Source organism: Psammomys obesus, unplaced genomic scaffold (assembly GCF_907164565.1).
Source record: "Psammomys obesus unplaced genomic scaffold, mPsaObe1.curated_primary_1811, whole genome shotgun sequence".
Taxonomy (NCBI): Eukaryota; Metazoa; Chordata; class Mammalia; order Rodentia; family Muridae; genus Psammomys; species Psammomys obesus.
The window spans coordinates 24,815,751-24,843,365 of record NW_026596073.1 but is presented as its reverse complement, the minus strand read 5'-3'; the positions used below and the strand labels follow the sequence as shown (position 1 = coordinate 24,843,365).

The following is a 27,615-nucleotide window of genomic DNA, read 5'->3' as shown; positions in this document are numbered from 1 at the left end:
AATTCGCTATCTTCTAGAAGAGGATAATAATGGGAAAAGTCAAAGCCAGGCCTTAGTGTCTGGTGGCACTTCCCAAATGATTCAGTTTTTAACTTTTAATAAGTTTGCTTGGCTGCTGTGTGAACATGGATTGCTATGTCTCAACCTGCCCAAGACTAGGTGGTAAATCAAGACAAGGAGCCCATTAATATCCAAGTAACAAAAGGGGGTCTGGGCTTTGCTTTTTAACTTTATTTCATTTTCCAACCATGTTGTCCAGCCCGACAAATCTAAGTGCAAAGGTTGCAATTGCTGCAGCATTGAGTGCCCACCGCTTCCAAGCAGTTGTCATCTTATTCTCCCCTTCTCACATTAAGCCAAACAGATGCCGCTCTGAGTCCCATTGCTCCCTCTTCTTCCTGTCCCACAGTCTCACCTCGTGATCTTGTGTTGTTAACTGTACTGCTTAATGACACAATGTGACCCATTGTTTGTTATCTAAATTTAAAGTCAAGAATTAGCCATTCATTCCGGGAAGCCATGCATGAACAAGTGAAATAACTAAGTGAACCATAGCACAGTACACACAAACCCCCTTATTGCCATGTTTTATGAATGAAGAAGCCATCTCCAGGAAGCAAGTATGACTCGCTGATGAGTGTCAGTACTAGAATGTTTTCCCCAAGGATATGTGACTCTAAGAACATAGACTATTTAGTGTGTGTGTGTGTGTATGTACAGCAGAGTGAATAGTTACAGGTAAACTAAGAATATAAACATAGAAAAGCTTATGTAGAGAAAGTTCATTATCTACACAATACTCATTATATCTTGGGGGCATAGTCAATGGTTTTTAATTTTCATAAACTCTGTGTCTTTGATACAAAAATATTAAAGCTTTGTGGGTATGACATGGGGAGGTTATCAGGATAAATCTTATTTTAAAGTTACTTTTTCATATTCAAGCTGTATTTATGTGGCTTTATTTCTCATAATAAACTTGAGACTTAAGAGATGTGGTTAAACAATTTTGTCTAGGAGTTGTGGAGATGACTCAGCAGTTAAGAGCACTGGTTGCTCTAACAGAGGACTAGGGTTCTTTTTCCAGCACCCATATGGCTTCTAACAACCAACTATAACTTCATGTCTAGGGGATGTTATGCCCTTTTCTGGTAGCAGTGTAACACACAAATTTTCATGCAGACAATATACACATACACATAAAATAAAAATAAATATCTAAAAATTATCTAATACCCTACCCCTTCGACTGAAGGCCCATTTTGTCATAGAATATACCTGTTTATCCTCCCAAGAAGAAGTAATTTATGCCTTTTCACATACTTTAAGTCTCCTCTTAAATTATCTATACACTTATGAAATATTACCATATGAATCATGATAGTTGTAATTTATCATGTCAAGTGTAATATATTTGGGAATTGTGAGTTTTATTTGTATGTCCAAAATGAAAGGCCTGGGAATTAATGTCTAATTTACAGATTAACAGTTAAGAGTCAGAATTATATCTCAACTCTGCAGAATAATGCCCCAAAGATAAAAAACCAAAAACTTAAGCTCTATAAATATTAAATCCCTGCACAAAGAATAAGCAACAAACAGAGAATTCTGGTATAACACCATTGTATATGAAAAAAGACCAAGGGGCAAGTAATCACAGACTCAGAATGTAATAAAATTTCCTACATTTTGATACATCAGTAATTCTTAACTCTGAAATAAAATTTACTTTCAAAATATTAGAACTTTGTCCAGAATAGCTTATTTTTCAAAAGCTATACTGAACAGTGGAAATCTAGTGTCACTTTTATTTGAGAAATACAAAAATCAATGCCTGGTAAATGAAAACCCCTTTGTTACCTTTGATCAAATATTCCTTACCAAGGCTGAGATTTGGACATGGAGATGTGCAGTGATGTCATCATCATAGTGTGCTTTCCAGATTCCTCAGGGACACTCAAACTGTCTAGTAGGTGACTCACATTTTAGCACAGACTATTCACATGAAATATCTTTTCCAGAAGGCTTGAGCTTAAGGGCTATGAAAATCTGACTCTTCCCTGCAAATCTACACCTCTCCCAGGGACTGACTGTTACTGTGAAAGTTGCAGAAAGGTATTGCCCCCCTCCCAGTTATATAGCCAAGATTAACCTGGAATTTTAGGTTTCACTTGCTTTAAAATCTAGACCTCTGGGATTACAGGCACCTACTGTCACATTCAGCCCTGATTTTCACGTGTACAAACCTCCAAACAAGAACACAGGGAACTTCCCAGAGACTCATACTCCAACCAAGAACTATTCATGGAGATAACTTAGAACCCCTGCACAGATGTAGCCCATGGCAGTTCAGTGTCCAAGTGGGTTACCTAGTAATGGGAAGAGGGACTGCCTCTGACATAATCTGATTGGCCTGCTCTTTGATCACCTCCCCCTGAGGGGGGAGCAGCCTTACCAGGCCACAGAAGAGGACAATGCAGCCACTTTTGATGAGAACTGATAGACTAAGATCAGAAAGGAGAGGAGAACCTCCCCTATCAGTGGACTTGGGGAGGGGCATGCATGCAGAAAGGGGAGGGAGGGTGGGATCGGGAGGGGAGGAGGGAGGGGCTTATGGGGGGATATAAAATGAATAAAGTGTAATTAATAAAAAATAAAAAAAGTTTAAAAAAAAAGAAATTTTAGAATATTTTGTGGTGCATGGACAGCCTGAAATTGGTTCTCTTGTAATTTTTAATACGTAAGTAGTAGTTGCATAAGGTAAAACGGAATGTGAGTGCAGGGCAATGAAATGGGAAATCAATATTTTATTTGCGTATCCTGGTAGTATTTATTACTGATAATAAAACTTAGGTAATTGTGAACTTTTCTTGACTATTTTCCATTTTGTTCTAAAAGTGAATAAGCAACCTCTTCTACAAACACCGTGTTTCAGAAAACAGCCATTTGAACAAGAAGCTAAATTAGTGGGTCCAATGTATTGATGTTTTTCTGAGAACACTAAGACAGGGTTTCATTTGAGTCATCTATCTCTGCTCTGATGTCTACTGCAGCACAGGAGAAGGAGACTCAAGGTCTTAACTCCATTACTGGCTTTATTCAGTGCTGTCAGACCAAGAATAGGTGTTTATCTACTAGTGTGTGCTGCTCCAGAGAGAGTAGCTCATTGTAATTCTCTCCTCCAGTTTTCCTTCCCCAAGGAAATATCTTTATCCCAGATCTGTCTAATTAGCCAGTGTGTGAGGAGCAGAAAATTGTGAGACAATCACAATGCTTGTGGTTGCTGCTAAACAAACAAACAAACAAACAAACCACAAAAGCCCTCAATAGCCTTTCCATCTATGTTTTCTTTGTTCACATGGTGGAGCAAAAATGGATCAAACAAGCATAAATTTGTGGTAACAGAGATTTTGCTTTTGTGCAATGTAACACATACTGTGTATCAAAGAAATATTTGTACCACTTCTCTGAAGTTGACATTGCAATGACATTGTAATCCTGGCCATCTGTCTTCCTTCTCCAGACATCGACGAATGTGCGGTGGTGAATGGAGGCTGCCAGCAGCGCTGCATTAACACTCAGGGCACTTTCCGCTGTGAGTGTGATACAGGATACAGACGCCATGCTGACGAACGCACCTGCATAAGTGAGTAAATATTAGAGCCAGCTTGAAGCCATTTTCAATGAAAATCGACCTGCCCACACAAGGGGCAGGAGAGAAAGATTTTTCTCTTGTAAAAAAAAAAAAAATATCTATAGAAGCTGATGGCATTCGAGTTCAGTTCCACCTCCTAGAATATAAAAGGCATTTTGCTACTATAATATAGAAAAAAAAAATGGAGAATGAAATGCAGAAATTAATGTTTACAAGCCCAACATGATTCTCCAAATATGTGATTATTTCTGTGGTGTATAATTTTGGGCATATTTGATGAGCTATAAATTTGTTATTTATTACTTACACAGCAAGGATGACACCAAACTAAAATGATTGGGGAATGTTAAATTACTAACTGTTGGGATCTCAAGTGGAACTATAGTCAGAAATAAATTCAAGATTAAAACTCAATCATCAACAAAATTATAATGGATTATGTGCTGAAAAACTTGAAGTTACCCAAGTGTATTTAAGATTGCACATATTAAATATAGGATACAGAATATTTATTCTGCAACAAAATGTGCTTAAATATAATTTAGGACCAATAAAATGATCATTGATTCCTTTGTTTGCATGATTTTAAATTCATAGATTTCCTGAAATAAGTAAACACTACTTTTGTAAACAAAAAGAAAGAAATGGAGTTTTAAAATATTCTGCCTTGTGTGATTACTAGTGTTCCTTGTTTTCACTGAAATAATTGAGTAAATGTGTTTTTATTTTTTACTGAGCCCTGATCCCCACTTGACGTAATGATACTCGGCAGTTTTAACTCAGGTCCCTGTCTAAAAAAATTATTAACTCTATGTTATTAGTATTATAGCACCTGGTATAGAACAGTTTAATTACTTTCTTTGTTTATATATGTTTATTAACCATTTAATTATTACTTAATTGTTATTAGTAGCATACCAAGTCTTCTATACTGTAAATCATGGATTATAAATCACTATCATCAATTAGTGTGGGACTGTGCAAGCTTTTTGCTGTTCCTAGCATGTCTGAGAGGAGGCTCAGAAAAACAGGCAAAGATGCTCTATTCATTACTCTGATGTTGATAAGAGATAGCAGGTTGTGAAAGTATGAAAGAACAAAAGGAGAGGGACAAGGAGAGAAGAGATCTTTTTCAAAGTCAAATAAAGATAGAAGTCAGGCCCTGATAGCCAGGAACTCAGATCAGCAAGATATGGTAAATATACATGGCAGGACAGTGGCCCCCGCACGTTTATTTAATGAAAACAACCTCTCATTTTTGCAGGATCAATGGAATTTCCATTCCTAGGTCATGTACTACTAACATTCCCTTAAAATCCTGCCCAAAGTTCCAAGTCACAGCTGTTCAGGAGCAGCATGAAATTGATATATGCAAATGAGATATTTGTTGGGAAAGGACAAACTAAGCTGGTGAAATTTTTTATCTAATGTAAAATTATTTTTGAAGTAGTGGTTTATATGAATCAGTAATACCAGCTCTTTGTGAAAGGGCAAAATAAGCAGCAAACATAGCTAATGTTTAACTGGGAGTATAATTAGTTTCCTAAAATCTTAGTTGCTCCAACCAGCCACTTTCCTCCTTTTTGCCATCATGGTTGTTGTGTTATTGACATTTGGTCAAAGTTGAGCTTTTATTCCACTAGGACACCATGATTTACTGAATCCATTCCTACTCCGTAAAAGTCAAATTTCACTGCCTATACATGAGGACACTATGGCAGTAGCTTAACTTCTGCTACATAGTTTGAGCTTTCTATTCAGAGTTCCAACATTGTGTACAAATAAAATTTATTTCCTACAGCTAACAAGTGAACTAAACTCAGGTGTAAAGTAAGCTCTGTGACTTCACAGGTCAGGGTTCCAAACCCACGACTGGCCAACACAGCAGCCGCAGGGCAGAGCCCCACGCAGACTTTGCTGTGACGGAATCTTTGATGTCTTTGTTGAACATGTACAAAGAAATTTGGCTACAGAAAGACTGTTGTTCACATCAACCTTGAGAAAGGTTCTGGAAAACTTCCTTTGAAGATATATTTTAAACTCTTTTTGTTTTTTAGTATTTTTTTACACTTTATTCACTTCGTATCCCCCCATAAGCCCCTCACTACTCCCCTCCCAATCCCACTCTCCCTCCCCCTTCTTCTCGCATGCCCCTCCCAAGTCCACTGATAGGGGAGGTCCTCCTCTCCTTCCTTCTGATCTTATTCTATCAGATCTCATCAGGAGTGGCTGCATTGTCATCTTCTATGGCCTGGTAAGGCTGCTCCCCACTCAGGGGGAAGTGATTAACGAGCCGGCCAATCAGATTGTCAGAGGCAGTCCCTGTTCCCATTACTATGTAACCCATTTGGACAATAAACTGCCATGGGCTACATCTGTGCAGGGGTTCTAGATTATCTCCATGCATGTTCCTTGGTTGGAGTATGAGTCTCTGGGAAGACCCCTGTGTGGAGTTCCTGTCCTCTCCAGCTCTTACTATTTCCCACTTCTTTCATAAGATTCCATGCACTCTGCCCAACAGTTGACCATAAGTCACAGCTTCTGCTTTGATAGTCTGCAGAGCAGAGCCTTTCAGAGGCCCTCTGTGGCAGGTTCCCAACTTGTTTCCTGTTTTCTTCTTCTTCTGGTGTCCATCCTCTTTGCCTTTTGGGATGGGAATTGAGCATTTTAGTCAGGGTCCTCTCTCTTGATTAGTTTCTTCAGATGTACAGATTTTAGTAGGTTTATCCTATATTATATGTCTATATGAGTGAGTATATACTGTGTGTGTCTTTCTGCTTCTGGGACAGCTCATTCAGGATCCTTTCCAGGTCCCACCATTTACCTGCAAATTTCATGATTTCCTTATTTTTCATTGCTGAGTAATATTCCATTCTGTAGATGTACCACAATTTCTGCATCCATTCTTCAGTCGAGGGGCATCTGGGCTGTTTCCAGCTTCTGGCTATTACAAATAAAGCTGCTATAAACATGGTTGAGCAAATGTCCTTATTGTGTACTTGAGCCTCTTTTGGATATATGCCTAGGAGTGGTATGGCTAGATCTTGAGGAAGTGCTATTCCTAATTGTCTGAGAAAGTGCCAGATTGATTTCCAGAGTGGTTGTACAAGTTTACATTCCCACCAGCAGTGGAGGAGGGTTCCCTTTTCTCCACAACCTCTCCAGCATGTGTTGTCACTTGAGTTTTTTATCTTGGCCATTCTGATGGGTGTAAGGTGAAATCTTAGGGTCGTTTTGATTTGCATTTCCCTGATGGCTAATGAAGTTGAGCATTTCTTTAAGTGTTTCTCTGCCATTCAATATTCCTCTACAGAGAATTCTCTGTTTAGCTCTGTTCCCCATTTTTTAATTGGATTACTTGGTTTGCTGCTTTTCAGCTTCTTTAGTTCTTTATATATGCTGGATATTAGCCCTCTGTCAGATAAAGGGTTGGTGAAGATTCTTTCCCAGTCTGTAGGTAGTTGATTTGTTTTGATGACAGTGTCCTTTGCTTTACAGAAGCTTCTTAGTTTCATGAGGTCCCATTTATTGATTGTTGCTCTTAGAGCCTTGCTGTTGGTGTTCTGTTCAAGAAGTTTTCTCCTGTACCAATAAGTTCTAGGGTCTTACCCACTTTTTCTTCTAACCGACTTAATGTGTCTGGTTTTATGTTGAGGTCTTTGATCCACTTGGACTTTAGTTTTGTGCAGGGTGATAAATAAGGATCTATTTGCATTTTTATACATGTAGACATCCAGGTAGACTAGCACCATTTGTTGAAGATGCTATCTTTTTTCCATTGTATTGTTTTGGCATCTTTGTCAAAGATCAGGTGTCATAAGTTTGTAGGTTTATTTCTGGGTCTTCTGCTTGGTTCCATTGATCCACCATTCTGTTTCTATGCCAGTACCATGCGGTTTTTATTACTGTTGCTCTAAAGTACAGCTTAATATCAGGGATGGATATACCTCCACAAGATCTTTTATTGTAGAAGATTGTTTTAGCAATTTTGGGTTTCTTGTTATTCCATATGAAGTTGAGATTTTTTCTTTCCAGGTCTGTAAAGAATTCTGTTGGTAATTTGATGGGAATTGCATTGAATCTGTAGATTGTTTTTGGTAAGATGGCCATTTTTACTGTGTTTTTTGAAGACATCTTGTGTTTAAAGGTTGAGATGGAACCTTCAGGGCAACCGTTTGCTTATTTGTCCAGAAAGAACCCTGTAAAGGAAGGTCCCACAGAGGTCTGTGTTTGGGATTAGACTATAGTGGGGTAATTTTCCTTAATACAGAGCTGTTGAATTGGCTCATTTCCATATTTGGAACAAGTTCCTGTAACATAGCCAAAGTTGGCCTTGAACTCACAATCCCTATGCCTGAGACTCTTTGGGGCTTGGATTACTTACTGATAGATCCACCATTCCCAGCTTCTTCAGGGACATTTATCTGGCAGAAGATGACATGGCATCTGAAGTTGTGGTAGATATTTGTCATGAAACTCAAGGAGACACAGAAAGGACGACAGCAATAAACTATTGGGACTTGAAGACTTCAGTGTTTTTGAACTTCCTTCCTTAAATTTTTTTCTTTTTTTAATTTATTATAGTTTATTCACTTTGTATCCCCCCTGTAGCTCCCTCCTTCCTCCCCTTCCAATCCCACCCTCTCTCTCCATTCTCCATCCATGTCCCTCCCCAAGTCCACTGATAGGGGAGGTCTATCAGGAGTGGCCTCATTGTCTTCCTCTGTGGCCTGGGAAGGCTGTTTCCCCCTCAGGGGGAGGTGATCAAAGAGCAGGCCAATCAGTTCATGTCAGAGTCAGTCCTTGTTCCCATTACTATGAACCCACTTGGATACTGAACTGCTATGGGCTATATCTGTGCAGGGTTTCTAGGTTATCTCCATGAATGGACCTTGGTTGGAGTATCAGTCTCAAAAAAGACCCCTTTGCTCAGATTTTTTGATTCTGTTGCTCTCCTTATGGAGCTCCTGTCCTCTCCAGGTCTTACTATCTCCCCCTTCTTTCATAAGATTGATCCTTCCTTAACTTTGCTGTGTCTATTCTGTCTGTCTGTCCCACATCTGGATTAGAACTTCTATGCTGTTATAAGGATACTGACCCATCATGGAGCTGCAGACACTTCTTTCCAGAAAAGGCCTCATCTATAAGAGCATTTCTTTGTCTTCATAAATATCTAGCCACTGCAGATGAGCCTCTGTCAGAATCACAAGGTCACAAAGAAAGGCATAAAGGGAGTCTACAACAGCTGGTAAAGGTAACAGGAAGTGTCATGTAACAGCTACTTGGCTCCCATAAAGGCTTGTTTGGATTTCTGATAAAATATAATATGTACTTTCAGTTGGAGGTCAAGAATTGAGCAAAGTTTTAATTTCATTCAAATTCTTCTGTGTTTGTGACACCCCAAAATATCTCAGATGCATTTCTTTAGTTGATGGCATTTCTTTAGAAGTATATATGATGTCATGGCACTGTCCTCTATATTTAACTGTCATCTGTGTGAGGCACAGTTGGTTAGTGACAGCTCCTTCCTTGACATTCTTTGTAGTAAGATTCCAGGACATGGAGGTAGCTCAGTCACTAAATTACTTGCCTCAGAAAGATGAGGACCAGAGTTAAATCCCCAGAGCACATTTAAAAATCTGCAGCATAGTGGTGTGTGCTTGCAGTTCACATCTGGCTACTGAGGAGACAAGATAATCACTGGGGCTTACTGCGTCTGATCTAGTTGGTGACTCCAGGCCAATGAGAGACTCTGACTCAAAGGAGATAGACAGAGTTCCTTGTCACCGGCCAGCAGTGACACCTGAATACCACCTGAGAGAGGGCTGGGGAGAGAGAGACAGGGCAACACAGAGAAGGACACCAAGTCTACATGCTGATCAAAGTATCGATTTAATGGACATCAGGTTAATACTTAAATAGGCAAAAAAGTACAAGCAGTTTCTCATGCAAGCAATTTTACTTAGCCAAAACATATGACGGCTCACTCAAGGTTACACAGAGCCTGCTGTCTGGTTACTATGGTTGCACAGAGTTTCTCAGGGTCAGAGCAGTCCACTGTAGAACCACCAAGGTCAGTTTATGAGAGACTGGACTTTGGAAAATAGCCAGAGCCAGGAGGCCGAATTCCACTGCTCAGATGCCATTAACTCCAAATTTGCCATTAACTCCAAAAAGGCTGCCAAAATTCCTCCCTTTTGAATTAAAACAAAGGGACCGTGCCTGTCTTAAGTCGGGGGTGATTCCCAATAAATACCTTACGCGTCATGGGAGAATCCTGCTTATAGGGGGATTTCTGTGTCTTAGGTTGGTAAATATCTGATCACCCAGAACCCATCATTGACTAACTGGCCCATCACACAGGAAAGGAGAGGTTAAAGCTGATGAGCTGGGCAAGCCAAGCCCCTACCTGGGGCGAGGGAGTCACAGCATGCTGCTGTTTCAATGGCATTAAATCTAGTTTGGCGCTGTTGAGCTAAGTGGACACATCTGGCAATGACAAAGATGAATAGTTCCAGACCAGCCAAACAAAGGTGTGCTAACATGTACAGGGAGAACAAGAGGGGGATCGGGTACTAAGGCCTAAAAGTGTAATTTGCCTTCACAGGATGAATCAGCTGCAGCAGGATCAGCAATATCATGACTTGGGGAATAATCTTGTTCCTTGATGTAATCCACTTGTTGCACCAGTCTCTCTGGCAGCCATAGAGCAGAATCTTTAACCTGAAAAAAAAAAAAAAAAACATATCCTTGTCCCCAAATTAAAGTGGGGTCGGGTCCATGCCATGTATTATACAAGGGGTCCCTCCATTTAACCACGGAGGTTTCAGGGTGCCAAAAATGTTTAGCCACAGATTTGCCATGTTTGTCCAGAGTTAAAAATTTTAAATTGAGCTCTGGATCAGTAAGGAGGACATAATTCCCCCTTTTTCGTCTTTTGTAAATACATCCTAATGGTGTCATGGGCACATTTAACCATGCTTGGCCCATAGAATTATAAGGAATACCTGTTACATGCTTAATAAATAATTGTTTACAAAAAATTTGAAAGTGCTTGTTGGTATAAGCTGGTCCATTATCAGTTTTAATTTGGTGTGGCATGCCAAGAACAGCAAATGCAGCCAAACAATGATCTATAATGTGGCGTGCATCTTTTCCAGAATGCAAGGTAGCAAAAATAAATCCTGTACAGGTATCAATAGTTACATGAATAAATTTAAATTTCCCAAATTCCATAAAATGAGTCACATCCATCTGCCATAGCTGACCTGGGGTCAGCCCTCAGGGGTTAACCCCAAGATGAGGTACTGGATGGAAAACATCACAATTGTTATAATTTTTAACACTTTTTTTTTTGGCTTGTTTTTTGGTAAGGCCATAAGTTAAATGTAAGGAGTGATTATTAAGATGATGCAATTCATGAGCCAATTGAGCTTTTTGTATAGGTGTTTCTTGAGCCAAGGTTATTAAGGCTTTATCAATAGTCTGGTTACCTAAAGCAAGAGGTCCAGGGAGGCCAGTATGGGCTCTAACATGAATAATACCAAAAGGATTATGACGAGCCTGGATAAGTTTTTGAATTTGAGCAAAGATTTGACTAGCCCAAGTGGTAGAAAGAATCTGGCCTGTTGTTTTAAGCTTAGGAATAGCTTGAGCAATATAAGTACTATCAGTAAACAAATTAAAAGGCTTAGAAAAATGTTGTAAAACTGCATGGATAGCCATCAATTTTGTAAGTTGAGCAGATAACCCTGGAACTTGAAAAATAACTTTTTGTCTATTAACAGTATAACTAGTTTGGGTTTTTTTTTTAACATTATCATCAGAAAAAGTAGAACAAGCATTTTTTTTAAAGGTTTATGTTTAACTATGATAGGAAAAACAACACTATGTAAAGTAAAAAATTGAATAATCTTATTGGAAGGGTAATGATAATCTAATTGTAGCCAAAGAAAGTAACCATTTATCTGAATTGGCATAAAGCCAATTAATTTAAACTTTACTCGATGGTATAATAATCTTGGAAGGGTCAATTCCAAAGTAAGCCCTTGCCTGGGTGTGTCCCAACACAATGACTTGAGTAATAGCCTCATAATAAGGCAAAATACCTTTATTGGGACTAGCTGACAAGCAGATCCACAATAGAGAATTAGATTGTCATAACAATCCAGTAGTTGCTTGTGTTTGAAATACAAGTAATAGGAGAGGAGTATCTGGATCCCAGTATGTTATAAATTGATTTTCTAAAGCTTTTTTTACTAACAATAATGCATCTTGAGTCTCTGGAGTCAATACTTGGGGGGAGGTAGGAGCTGTATCCCCTTTAAGAATATTAAACAATGGCATAAGTTGTCCAGTGGCTAATTTTAGATATGGCTTAAGTCAATTTATGTTTTTAAATAATTTTTGAAAGTCATTAAGGGTCTTTAAATTATCTTTTTTTTTAATTTGTACTTTTTGATGTTTAATAGCCAGAGGAAATAAATTAAAACCTAAATAACTATATGGATCTCTAGTTTGTACATTTTTTGGAGCAATTTTTAATCCTTCTTGGGACAAAGCCTTAGACAGATCTGTATAGCAAGTCATAACATCCTGAGCTATAGGAGAAGCTAATAAAATATCATCCATATAATGAACAATATAAATAGAAGGCCATTTCTTTTGTATTGGACTAATGGCATTAACTACAAATTGTTGACATAAAGTAGAACTATTTGCCATGCCCTGTGGCAGCATCCTCCAATGATAACGTTTTATAGGTTCCTTAACATTAATAGAAGGGAGACTAAAAGCAAATCTATGGCAATGCTCAGGATGCAAAGGAATGGGAAAAAAAGCAGTCTTAAATCTAAAAATAATCTTGTAAGTGTTTTGAGGCATCCCACTAGGTGATGGGAGTCCTGGTTGTAATGTTTTTATAATTTTCATAGTCTCATTTACCTTTTTAAAATTTTGTAATCATCTAAATTTGTTAGATCTCTTTTTAATTATAAATATGGGCATGTTTCATGGTGAGCTAGAGTGAACTATATGCCCTATAATGGTTAACAATGATCTGAATATAACCCTGTATAACCCCGGGCTAATATGAAGCTGCAGTCCTTTTTTATTCCCTTTTCTTTAAAAGAGCATAAGCAAACACTTTGTACTGAAGAATCTCCAGCCTTTTTAAATGAAGAGCAACATATTTTATAGTTTTTTTCCTGACATGATACATTGTAATAACTGCAGTTTTCTTAATTGGCACAAACAGCACAGCTTGATTTTATTTTGCAAAATTAATAAAATAAATACCAAGGTCTTTTGACCTCCCCTAAAGGGTTGAGAAACTGTTCCAAGTTCTTTGTTAGACTGCCCAATGGTTATTATTTTAAAATACCTGATAATTTTTAAAATGTTTTATAAACTTTAACTCCGATGGTCCAGGACCAAACTCAGCGGTGCTGATTTAAACTGTCTCATGTCCAAAAATATCAATATCGTTATTCCAAGTCTACAGATAAACATACATACACAGATAAACATACACATATATACATACATAAGGAACATAGAAACCCAACATTGCCACCTTGGAGTAACCAGAATACCCAAATACCAGGACTTGACCGGCTCCTACCGGACACAACTCCTACAGATTCCAGAAGGAGTGGACCCCCTCATGGGCCCCCTCCACACACATAGATTCCAGAAGGATCAGACCCCCCATGGCCCTCTCCACAGCTTCCAGATGGAGAGTGAGCTCCAGTAGCCCTCTCTCCATCCAGAGTAGACTCCCAGCCACCCTCTCTCCTGGTCCTAAAAGAAGTATAGCTTTTCCAGGCCCCTGAGGCCTTCTGTTGGCCCCCTCCCCAGGAACTGGAGCATCCTCCAGATTCCCTAGACCAGATTGGAAACTCTCCGAGCTTCCCCAGATCTCTCGAGCAAACCAAAACCAGAAACCAGAACAGACAGCCAGCAGACAAAAACAAACAAACAAACAAACAAACCTGTTTTCTTAATATTAAAACAAAGCATCCTCTTTAGGAGTGAAATCATAAAGCATATTTATAATTTTAAAAGTCAAAACCAAACTTCAAAATTTACCAGTGCAAACAATCCAATTTTTAAAACCAACACCAATTCAAAATGAGACTTGTCTTTTTAGTCTAAAAGGAAAGAAAATTTATGTTAACTAAGAGGTTTTATAATAATTTTTTAACCCATATCATATAGCAAAGATGACATCATATATCATATGGTTACCTTTTAAACATATGTGTTTACAAACCTTATAAACATATATACATATATATTCTAAGCAACAGTTTGAATATAACTTTAAAATATTTTTTTTATTTTTAAACTTCTTTTTTTATTTTTTTTTATTATTAATTACATTTTATTCATTTTATATCCCCCCATAAGCCTCTCCCTCCTCCCCTCCCGATCTCACCCTATCTCCCCTTTCTTCATGCATGCTCCTCCCTTTTAATTACTTTTGATTTATAACCTAGATATATATTAACCATTAATAAGATGACCATATATTTAAACAGACAAATGAAATTCTCCTTACTGGATTCAGCTGTAATTTTAACATGATATTTGAGAGTGGCCCAATATCAGCACGAAGTTTAATATAACCAGTTAAGTTTGCTTTAGCTCGATAGGATCTGATAGCTGTTTTACAGGCTGAATTAACACTCTCAAAAGCCAACTGTTGCACAAAAGGAAGTCTACTCTGAGTGAATACTCCTTTTGTGTTACATTATTATTATTATTATTCATTACTATTATTATTATAATAAATATTTAATAATTGAACCTGTTCTCTTTTTAACTGGATTTTCTCTCAGAGAACAGTTATATCTTCCTGCAGTGATCCCGTGCCACCCGCACCCATGGGGGCGGGGGGCGCAGGAGGCCAGTTTGAATTATGAGACTTGGCAGCTTTTTTTCTCTGACTCCGTTTCATCTTCACTATCTAGCTCCTAAATTATTTTCTGCTCTCAAATTACACAAATCTGTTTGAGCTCCTTTATGAACATTTGAAATAACCTTGGAAGTACTTTTTTCTGCCTGTTTGGCTGCTCTAATTTTTCCAAACAACTCTTTAGTTTTACAAAGTAAAGGGATTAGGGAGTTTTATTCTAATTCTGTGTCTTAAAAACCTATTTAAGGGATCTGATAGATCTCATCTTACTAGTTCCCTGCCCCTGACGGCCATCTGACTTTACCTTAGTCAGTTGCTTTGCGCATGCTCCTATGGTCCTTATAACTTGCCTCAGCTGGTCCTCTGTCTCAGGTTCCTGAGGATTCGGCTCCATCTGTCACCGGCCAGCAGTGACACCTGAATACCACCTGAGAGAGGGCTAGAGAGAGAGAGAGAGAGACAGGGAGACACAGAGAAGGACACCAAATCTACATGCTGATCAAAGTGTTGATTTAATGGACATCAGGTTAACACTTAAGTAGGCAAAAAAAAAAAAGCACAAGCAGTTTCTCACACAGGCAGTTTTACTTAACCAAAACATATGACGGCTCACTCAAGGTTTCACAGAGCCTGCTGTCTGGTTACTATGGCTGCACAGAATTTCTCAGGGTCAGAGCAGTCCACTGTAGGACCACCAAGGTCAGTTTATGAGAGACTGGACTCTGGAAAATAGCCAGAGCCAAGAGGCCAAATTCCACTGCTCAGATGCCATTAACTCCAAATTTGCCATTAACTCCAAAAAGGCTGCCACAGTTCCTGAAGACAATGCCAGAGGTTGTCCTTTGGCTTTCGCTAGGATATACACAAATGAACATCTACTTCCATACACACATGTAAACTTATACATGGACACACAGATATACACACACACAAACACATGTATACACACATACACACACACACACACTTAGGTTTCTGATGTCCTTAAGCAGTTTTCTTTGAACCTAGGACATAACTCAGCCCTAAATCTGTCTGTTGAAACTGCTTACTGTGTTTCACATTAAATATCATCTGTCTTCTTAAACTATCTCTGTCATACTAGCCAAAGACATTCTCCCAAGTGTCATATTATTCATGTTTTCATCAGTAAATCATAGCACACACATGTATGTTTGTTGTATTTCTTGTATATAATTAATATTCTTACATACCTGTACAAATAGCTGGACTTTGAGAACAAATAAAAAGCAGTGATAGTGTCCAAATCCAAGACATGTCTTAAACATTCTCTTCTTGGCCTTTGACACTGTTGACCACTATTTTCCTTTTTCTTTTTCTTTCTGAATCTTCACTTGGCTTCTTGGCCGTGCATTGTCCACTCTCGTTGCTGTGCTGTTCTAGTGATCAAGGTTTTGACATTATGTATCTGGCGCCTCTGCTCTGTCTCTCTTTCCTTCCTTTTTTTTCCTTCCTTCTTTTTCCTTTTCTCCTTCATTTTCTTTTCCTTTAGACTATGTCTATTTTCCTACTTTCCCTAAAAGTAAATAATTGTGAGCCACTTAGAATATCACCTTGCCCGCTCTTATGATTTACCACTGAATAATGCATTTAACCCTGAACATTTAACCCTGAATATATATGATATTACTGGGTAAAGATATGAACTTGTTCAGGAGCTCTGTCTGACCTTTGGAACATTGGTGATATTCTCTGTTATAAACTATAATAACATCGCTGTATACTTTGTAATTGGCTATTGTCCCATTGTTGACAGATATAATGGAACCTAATAATGATAATATAGATTGAGCATATCTATTTCCACTGACTGTCATTGAATGACTAGGGACCAGATACTAATTAAAACCACCTAAACATTTTGTATTTGGTTATAAAATTCATATTTTTGATAACTTGTAAATCTTTGGATATAAGTTGACATATCATTTAAAATATGTCTTGAATTTCCTTTCAGTTTATTGAGACAGGTTTTGTGTGTGTGTGTGTGTGTGTGTGTGTGTGTGTGGATAGCCTTGGCTATCCTGGACTAACTTTGTAGACAAGGCTGGCCTTGAACTCACAGAGATCTGCCTGCCTATGCCTCCCTGAGTGCCAGGATTAAAGGCATGCACTACCATGCCAGCTGCTTGATTTTCCATTTTTAATACCCAGCCTTGGATATCCAGCTCAGATATCCATTTATAAATATATCCTTCTTCTGGTGTATTTGGTGAAATCTGTCTTCTCAAAGAGATGAAATAATCCATAGATCTCTTTCCCTCCTTTGTACCTTCAACATGTAAGCCACTAATATTTCCGCACAGAAAGGAATGAATACAATCACTGATGTCCACAATGCGACATCTCAGTAAAGAAGGTTTCTAATCATTCTAGTCCTCAGCATAATTGTCCTCCATGCTACTTAAGCGGAATAGTCAAGAAACATCTTTATCTATTAGCTCCTCTGTATCTTCATGAAGTGAAAGAAAGGATCAGAGTCATCTACTATCAAGTTTTGTGTGGATATCACATTATTACCCTACAATTAAAAATATTTAAATGTCATTCTTATGTTTTAATTAATTATTACTATGCAGACACTGGTCAACAAGAGTGAGATAGATTCACAAGTAAGAAGCCTAAAAAGTGGTACCCATAGTGAATCTCTGAGCTTGAGTATCCTTACATGAGTTTTTAATGAGTTATGTATTTTAAGATAATGCCAAATGAAAATGAGGAAGCCATTATGTGTGCTGGCCTCCTCACAAAGCACTCTCTTACATTTCTCCAGCACTCTGATCCATGATGTCTGGGTTTTATTTCCTGTGAGGTGTAGAAGCTTCCAAGCAATACAGAAAGATTGCCTTCATACTGGCGAGGGAGCTTAAAGACTTCATTGTAACTACCTTTCAATTAGCTGCATTATTTATGAAGAGAAATTAGAAACCGAATTCATTTCAGATGACAGCTGATGTGTTGAGCGGGTCTATGTCAGGTTAAAAAAAAATTGTTTAGTTTGTCAGATTGATGGCATCTCTCCATCATTATCAAATTCATCACCCTTGCCATATTAAGCACTTTTGTGTGGTGGGCGCTATATTTAGTCCTTGAAGTTGAATTTAAGGAACATTTTCCCTCTGTCTCTCATCCCATTGTGTGGCCTTTGTAAAAGATCAAGAATTTTTCAAGTTTTCATCCAGTGTTGAGTATTAAGAGTAAGTTAGTAGCTTTTGTCTGCTCAAGTATCAGGAAAACATTGAGAATCCTTCCTAGTTTTCCTACATGTTTTTTTTTTTCTTAGACTTCAGACTCAGGAAGTTAAAGGCTGACACTTTTGAGAGGTAGAGGTCTCAGTTCTGGGCACACCATAGAAGAGTGGTGTGATTTTAGTGTACTTCTTTTGTCCCTCTGATATTCAGAATTTATATCACCTCTATCTCTCCCATTTCATCTTTATCTAATAGTATCAGAAATTAATTCACAAAAATCAATAGTATACATTACACATGAGCTTGTCTCTCATAAAAGAATGTATTTAATCTACATACAAAAATTGCATGTCTATAGAGTGTGGTTGAGACCCAGAGTGGGCTCTGGGGCTGAAAGTGAGCATACAAGAAAAGCTGTTTGAGGACCGTGGAGTGCTGACAAATTCCTTTAAATAGCAATGCCATGATCTTCAGTTTCTGTGCCTACGGTTAGAATAAACACACACACACACAAACACGAGAACATGCAAATACATGCTTATGAGAACATATACAAATACTTTCTTACATAGACATAAACACCAAATAGTGAAATGTTGGTACAATGGTCTTCATACATGGCAAATACCCCTTCTCCTTTCTCCTTGAGGAGAAGCTGTCTTTATAGATCTTAACTTATGTTTTATAGCATTTTCTTATTCTACTTATGAAATATTTGATCTACACAATATCAAAATTTTAAAACCTAATATAAAGAGCAATTAATTTTTCCTGTGTTGCCTCGCTGACTTCACAGTACACTGTTTCAGAGCCACCACATACGATAAACTTTAAAATGAAGACATTAAACTCATAACTGGCACACAACGGATTCTCAGTAAATCGAGGCTCTGACAATGATCTTTGGCTATTATGTATTTATTCCATCATTTCCCAACAGAGTACTTATTCAGTGTAGACATGCTGAGCATGAGAGAGTTTTAATTGTATGTAACTGAAAATATAACACGTTGGCTCTTCCGTCCTCATTTATGAAAATGTATCATGACATCAGATTTGAGGGGGAAGGTATATATTGGGAAAGAGTATATGTTGGGCAAGTAGCCATTCAATCATTTCAGACTAAAAATGTTAACAACTTTACTATAAAGTTATTGCATATACAGACTACGTAGTTTGATCTATTTACTTAGCTTTAAATAGTTCAGTGTATCAACACAGAACCAGGGAGAAAAAGTGGTGGTAGAGGTAAACTCATGTGTGTGTGTGTAACACAGCAAGAGGCACTCAAAATATGTTAGCTGGTTCTTTTGCTTGGCTGTAGCCACAGGAATAAATGTAACATTTGGTCAGTTCCTCTAAGTCTCGATTTGTTTCAATGAGTCATAGCGTCTTGGACATCTGGGTTTTTGTTTGTTTGTTTGTTTGTTTGTTTTAGATCTGAGTGGTTATGTTGCAAATGTTCACATGCCTAGAATTTCTGTGTGGAGACAATAACCTCTGAAGTTATATAACAGGAGCTGGAACTTGGGGAGGGGGTGATTAGGCAACTTGGGTAGAACGACTGTAACCAGTTTCTAACTGTAACCAGTGTCATTCTGAAGGAGGCTCACTACATCATTTTATGAGGATACAAAGAGTGGGCCTTTAGCTGACACTGACTCTATTTCTGCCTTGGTCATTGCCTTTACACCACCAGCATCTCAGAGAGACAGTAGATGAGTACTTGAAAACACTAGATTGTATCAGAAGATAGAAACTCAAACTTAACCCCAGCGGAAAAGACACTCAGAGTCTCAGATTCTAACGTGATGGCATTGGTAGTGGGTGGAGGAATTCAGTGCTTTTTGTTTGTTTGTGTGTATGTTTGTTCTGGAACAAGTCAAATTCTTAGCTGAGGGTTCTTTACAGCAAATCTCATTTAGAAATTGGGGGGTTTATCCCAGCCCCTGACTTTTTGCTCAGGGGAAAAGCTTGCTATCAACTGTTTTTTGTTTTGTTTTGTTTTGTTTTACTAAATTCCACATCTGGGTTTATCCCATTCTGTCCTACTCCTTCTTCATTATTTTGCTTTTAAAAATAGATTTTTTTTTCTTACATAATATATCCTGAATTCAATTTTCTCTCCCTCTACTCCTTCCAGTTCCCCCCGTCTCGCTTCCCATTTGGATCTACTCCTTGTATGTCTCTCATTAGAAAAAAAATGAGTTTCTAAGGGGTAGTAATATAATATAATAAAATATAATATAATAATATATAATATATTAATAACATATATTATTAATATTATAGGTATAATATATAATATATTATTATATTATCAGATAAAAGAAAACGAATATATCAGAATTAGATGAAACAAACAATAGAAGGAAAAGAGCCTAAGAGAAGGCACAAGAATCAAAGCCTCACTCATTTGCATGCTCAGGAATCCAATAAAAACACTAAAAATCCATAATATGTATGAAGAGGATTTGGTGCAGATTCATGAAGGCTTTATGCATGCTGCCTCTGTCTCTGTACATTCATATGAGCTTTGATCAAATTGATGTAGAGGGCCTTGTTTGCCTGATGACCCCCATCACATCTGTCTCTTACCCTAGGGGAGGGGTTGTCACTGAGTCCTGAGGGGAGGGAGTTGATGGAGACATTCCATTTAGGGCTAAGTGTTCCAACATTTGTACATACTATCTGACTGTGTGGAACTCCATATTTGTTCCCATCTTATGTAAGAGCCAGCTTCTCTGATGGTGGCTAAGCAAGGCACTGATCTATGAGTATAGTAGAGTGTCATTAAGAATCATTGAGATTTTTTTAACAGTAGTATTTGGTTTTACCCTAGGTCTCTGGGCTATCTAGTCTCAGATTGTTGGTCACCCAAGCAGTGTAGGGTATGGGTTCGAGCTCATGCAGTGGGTCTTACTTTAGTCATATCAGTTATTGGTTGGTTGCTCCTTCAATAGTGGTTTTGTGCTACCGTTGTCCCAGCATGTCTTCCAGACAGGATGCCATTGTAGATAAAAGGGTTTGTGACTGGCTTGGTGTTTGTTTCTCTTTTGGTACGATGCAGAATACCTTCACATACCAAAGATACTAGAACATAGGGGTAAATGCTTTATTTAGGCACCAGCTTGACATCGACAAGCCCAATGAGTTGTGCAGGTATTGTCTTCAGCAATGGCACCTTGTTGTCAGTTTATGGAGAGAAGCCTGTAATCTTGGCAACATCCTGCATTGTTTGGTGGTTCCCATGGGACAACTTTGGCCAACAATTCAACTAAATGTAACCCAACCACAGTACTGGAAGCTTCATTCATTGAAAAAATATGTCCAGTTGGGGCTGTTTCTACCATTATTTGGTGATTTCATTTAGATTGACTTCATATATGTCTATATTTTAGGATGCTTCTGCTGGATTAGGTTTCCATACTACCCTTACATTTAGCTGTTTCTCCCCTATAGTTCCTTCCTCATCCCTTCCCTTCCTACCCCAAATTTGTTCCTCCAGTTCCAACCACCCCATCATTCCATAACTATCTATTTTATTTCCCTCTCCTAACAAGATTTATCTGTCCCCCAGGTTCCTTACGCCACACCTAACCTCTGAGGTTCTACGGATTGTAACTTGGTTATCACTGACTTTACAGCTAATATCCACATGTAATTGAATATGTACCATATTTGTTTTTCTGGATTTAGGATATCTCACAGGGTGATTTTTTTTTTCTTTTCTTTCCATTTACTTGTGAATTCCATGATTTCAGTTTTTAGCAGTTGAATAATAATTCATTGTGTAAATATACCACATTTTCTTTATTTACTATTCTGTTTAGGGACAGGTAGGTTGTTTCTAATTTCTGACTATTATGAATAGAGCAGCAATGAAGATGGACAAGCAACTGTCTCTGTGGTAGGATGGAGCATCCTTTGGAAATATGTCCAAGAACAGTGTGGCTGGACCTTGAGGTACACCAAGTCCCATATTTCTGAGCATTCACCACACTGATTTCCATAGTGGCTATGGAAGTTTGCAGTCCCACCAATAATGGATGAGTGTTCTCCTTGCTCCACATCCTCATCAGCATGAGTTCTCACTCGTTTTATTGATCTTAGTCATTCTGACAGGTGTAAGATGAAATCTCAAAGTAGTTTTGTGTTTTTAAAAATCTTACTTTTTTCTCATTTACACCCAGCTTTTTTTTTTCCCTCCACATAGAAGCAGAACTCCTCCCTACACAGAGATTCTGCCGAGGTTACTAAGAAATTATCCAGGATCATATCAAGGTGTACTTTCTCCTTATTTTGCCTCTCAGAAGTCGTGGTCCTTCTTCCTTGTCCACGTGTTCTTGCAGCTTTCTCTTGGCTCTGCTTCTGTGATAATTCAAAAACACCTTCCTTGGATTCTCTGACTTTACCTGATAATCTTCAGAATGCTGCTTTGGACTCCTTTTTTTCACCGTCCAGTGTAGTACTTTATGCCTATGGAGATTTACTTTCTACAATTGGCTGGAAGTCTGTGATGCTATGGCAGCACCTTTAGTTTAGGTGGCTCCTTGTTCACTGTGAGGCACATGTGGAGATAATCCTGACCCCCACCCTGTAGATGTCATTCTGCATTGTGAAGCCTGGTAGCTCTGAAGCTGACTTTCCTCCTTCTTGGCAGACACACTGCTTCAGGCCACCCAGGCCAGGGTAGTCCCATTAATCAAGTCTTCCACACTTGCCATCTCTCGGACACCTCGTGCCCATCTCCCCACTCATAGCAGTCTTCCCTTCCGCAATCTTATCCAAGGATCACACACACTGTGAATGCTTTTTAAATAATACAAGCTCTGATATAAGGGTTTTTACAACTAACTCTTTTTCTTTAATAGAATTTTTTTATTCAATATATTCTGATTTTAATTTCCTCTCTCTTAGATCCTTTCAAATCCTTCCAATTTTCCCACCCACCATATCCACACACTTTCTCCCTCTTTCTCATTAGAATACAAATAGGCATATAAAATTTGAAATAAAATAAAAATTAAAAACGCAGAATAGGATAAAATTGTTAAAATATCTTTTAATCACCTAGTGTAATTATCTTTTCTGAAGCTTACTGCTTCTATCTGCTAACCTCGGCCCGGTCCTGGAAACTCCTAGCCTCTGAACAATTTAATCTAGACCTGGAATGATTTCACCCTCTGAGACTTACTACTGAGTAATCTAGTTTTTTTGTTTGTATGTTTGTTTGTTTTTCCTGTACTCTGGCTGTTTCAGTGGAGCTTTCTAGCTCAAAACTCCTCTCCAAGCTGACTGATTCAAATTGGCTTCTTTCAGCTTCTGACTGAATTGTTCTGCTTGGCCTCAAACTAACTCTAGCAATCTGCTAATCTCTGGCTCCTTTTCATTCTCTGGCTCATTCTTTTCAACCTGTCTCTATGAACCTTTCTTCCTAAACCTGCCTCTGAATTCAGTGAACTGAACTGCCACGAACTCAGCTCCATTGCCCAATCACTCAACTCACTGACTCAACCAAACTGACTGAATAGAAATGACTAGAACTCAGATGTCTATGCCTTTGTCTCCTAGGTGCTGCGATTAAAGGCAGACCTGAAACTTGCTTTGTACCAGGTTTGACTTGAACTCAGAGATCTGCTTGCCTCTGTATCATGGAATTAAAGGATTTGTGTTCCAGCCAGATCACACAGACCTAAAAGGTCTTTGGATGTGATCTCTTGCCAGCATAGCTATGTTCTGAATTAAAATTCTTCTCCATTAAACAAACAAATAGAAGAGCCAAAGAAAAAGCATAAGAAATAGATACACATGAACATACATTTGCATACACAGAAAATCCACACAATATGGAAATCAGAAACCATAATATATGAGCAAAATATCTGAAAATATCCTCAGACAAAACATTGTGAGGCAAAATGAATAAACAAACAAATAAAAATTCTCCAAAAATACCACTGAGTTTATTTTATGTTGGGCATTTGCTGCCAGGCCTGGACCTGCCCTCCAGTGTAGTTTGTACCCAATAAGAAATATACATTGGAGAAAATGAATTATTCTTTTGTGAGTGGCTGTCACTTGGAGATAGCTTCTAGGTTAGAAATGAGGGCTTGTATATGTCTCATCTCAGCACCAGGATCCCATTTGGTTAAGACTCACAGAGACTATGGCAGTTGTACAAGTGACTCTTAACTGGTGTCATCTGCATACATGCCCTTCAAAATCTGGTATCTTAACTACTGTCATAGTCATAGTGGTGTGTTTTTTGGTGTGTGTATGTGTGTGAGTTATATGCTTGTGTATATATGATTTTATATATATATATATATATATATATATATATATATATATATATTCCTGTGTGGACATGTTTGGAAGCCCGAGGTTCACATAAGGTCTCCTCCTCAACTCTTCTCTTTGTTATTTTACTCTTGGATTTCTCACTGGGCCTGGAGTGACTAGAGAGACTGCAGAGTGAATCCCTAGAACCCTCCCCCCGTGTCATCCTATCAGCACCAGAGTTACAGGTGCAAAGATTACCCTTGATGTTTTATGTGGTGCTGCGAATCAAAGCCAGAACCTCAAGCTTACATACCAAGATATTTATTCACTAGGATATCTTTCCAACTCTCATAGTAATGGATAATTTTTAAAATTGTTAAAAACATTATATTCTCTAACAGCACTTGGAACTGAGCTCTGAACCCTGCTGTGAGTTAATGTACGTTAGGTTTGGAATTCTGGGTACAGCTCTCTCTGCTGACATTTCTATTTCATGCTCTATCATTAATATTCAATTCATGATCACTTTTTCTGAGAAGGCTTCTGAGACCTGTTCCCTTGTACATTAAAAAACAGACAAACTGCCTCATGAGTTATAAATATTTGAGTGAACAAAACTGTTATTCCAGTAGATGAAATGCATAGCTCAGTTCTAAACAAGAGAAGCATGGTATGTGGGGCCACATTTGGGTTACATTCTGATGAGTGTACCAGCCACAGAGATATGGACATGGTTGAGGCAGATTAATGTACAAATGGAGGAAAGGAGGTTGTAACTGGTGATACCATTTCCCTGTACCTTAGTTAAAGATGGGACTATTTGCTTGGTGCTGTATATGTAGGGTTTCCTGGTGATATGTATACACACATGCACACATGCACATACTCACACATATATTATAACCTAACATTACACAAACACACACACACACACACACACACACTCATATAAAACAAGCCAGAAATGTTGTATGATAAGGAAAGTATCTGTCCATATTTTTATATGAAGTTTAATCATAATTTCAGATATATGAGATCTGCAAAATACCAGTTTACATGACCACACACAACCAAGCTAAAACTCTAACATGGAGGAGCTGGAGAGACGGCTCAGTGTTTGCTGCTCTTGTAGAAGATCAGGGCTGAGTTTCTAGCACCCATGTCAGATGGCACACGGCCATCTGCAGCTCCACCTGCGGGGATCCGATGCTCTCCTCTGGCCTCCCCAGGCACTGGCTCACGCATGCACATCACATGCAAAGACATAACAGATGAAAATTAAAGTTAAATCTTTAAAAACTCCCACATAGAATCTCCCACGGTGGGTGAAAGGTTTGGTCTTGCCTGTGTCTCACATTAGACTTATGTTGCTTTTAATCTCTGCAATCGTGATTGAAATAAAATGTCTTATCCAGTGTTAGTCACTGTGTAAAATCAGTGTTCAAAATACAAAAAAAAAAAAATTATTCAAAAGGGTTTGCTTTGTTTGGAAATGGATATTTTCTCTGTCTTGTGATCTTTTCTAAATTAGATTTTAAAAGTTTATGGTGCTTGGCTTTTGCTCCAAGGAATCTGAGAAAAACTTTGAAGTCCTAATTAAAGTGATTGCACTTAACCTATATTCTTAATTTAGAATCTTAATTCAGCTATTTTTCTGCAATGGATATTTTTGTATTTTTTTTCTTTTTCTTATTTTTAGTAATTATAATATACATTTTTTACTTTGCATAGTGCCTTAAGTCCTCTATACAAACTAATAGAAATATAAATGTGCTAGAAGGCAATTAAACTCAGTTATATCCTCACCACCTAGCCTCCTTACAAAAGTCCACTGATATCAGAGACAAAATTTGAAGCCCTGAATGTATCAAAGGCATATATCCACCAACCAAGTGAATGGTTTTCACATGAGTCCTCTAAAGAAATGGGTGATTCTGTCATGTTGCCAGTGACAAAGGGAGATACCATGACAAGGGGGCAAAGATTTTTCTTACTACTATTACAATAGTAGTAAGAACAGCTAAAACTCGTGCAGCCTAGAGTCTGTGACGGAGTGGCCATTCCACATAGAACAGAGTTGAGGGCAAAGGATGGTTTGAGTTCACTCACCTCTCCAACCAGAACGCACAGCAAGATCAAGGTGTAAGTCAGGAAAGCAACTGTAAGCTAGTGCACAGCTCTGAAGGTCAGACAACACTGTGGCCAAACAAGTGAAGAGCAAATTAGGTTAAAATTTGAGCCATGAAATCTATACACCTAAAAAAGATAATCAAGAGAGCGGACATGGGGTAAGATTATCAATCTTCATTTAGAAAGACAGATGGGATGCGCATTGAACATATGACAGGAATCTACTGAGCGCATTTGAAAGACTCTAACTAGCAGTGTTTTCAAAGCAAAGACTCATGACCAAACCTTTGGCAGAGTACAGGGAATCGTAAGAAAGAAGGGGAGTTAGTCTGATGAGGAAAGGATAGGAGCTCCACAAGGACCAAATATATCTGGGCACAGGGTCTTTTCTGAGACCGACATGCAACAAAGGACCATGTATGAATGTAACCTAGAACCTCTGCTCAGATGTAGCCTGTGGTAGCTCAGTAACCAATTGGCTTCCCATAGTGAGGGGAACAAGGACTATTTCTAACAGGAACTCAATGACTGGCTCTTTGGCCTCCCCACCCCCCAAGGGAGGAGCAGTCCTGTTAGGCCACAGAGGAGAGCTTTGCAGCCAGTCCTGAAGATACCTGATAAAACAGGATCAGATGAATGGGGAGGAGGTCCCCCCTATTAGTGGACTTGGCAAGGGGCACGGTGGAGATGAGGGAGGGAGGGAGGGACTGGGAGGGAATGAGGGATCGGGACACGGCTGGGATACAGAGTTAATAAAATGTAACTGATAAGAAAAAAAAATAAAAAATAAAATGTTAAAAAAAAAATTGAGCCATGGTTAAAGAGGAAGACAAGAAACACCATGAGCTCTTACCCTGAAAGGCAAATCAGGGAACTTTAGCAATCATAAAGCAAGACTGACTGCTGATCCAACCTTTTCAGGACCATCTGTCTTCTGTGCCTACAGCCTTTCTGGCAAGGGATGTTAGGATAAGGGCAATTCCCTGAGAACAGCATCTTTCTTCGGAGCTCAGCCCTCTGGGCTGACATATCATGGGGAACTGAGCAAGCGTAGTCCCATCTCCCAGCATCCAGATGCTTAAACAAATACAGAGATGAAACACCCTAGAATCCTCATAATTGTGCTTCACATACAATTTTGGTCATGTCCATCATACATTAATGATGACTATAGTATAAAAATATTATTTCTAACCTTCATAATAATCTTAAAAGGCAGATAGTATCATCTTTATTTGTCACACACTTGACCTGGGGTGCCCTAGGGGTTAATATCATAGGTTCAGAAATAAGACTTGGGCTTGCAGCTATACAAATTGCTTCTCATAAGTTCCTTAGGGGGATCAGATTAAACTATGATTTACATGTTTTAAAATGAATACAAGACAGACAACAAGTGAATGCATCTGCCAGATAAT

The 27,615-nt window shown here is 38.4% G+C and overlaps 1 protein-coding gene across 1 annotated transcript in view; it reads left to right on the top strand.

Annotated features, from left to right (window-relative positions):
• LOC129690514 (EGF-like and EMI domain-containing protein 1) overlaps nucleotides 1–27,615 on the top strand; it is a 589,445-nt gene that overhangs the window by 453,697 nt on the left and 108,133 nt on the right. The window contains exon 6 of the mRNA XM_055626215.1: nucleotides 3,524–3,646. Within this exon, the coding sequence (XP_055482190.1) occupies nucleotides 3,524–3,646 (123 nt within the window). The remainder of the gene's footprint in view (nucleotides 1–3,523; nucleotides 3,647–27,615) is intronic.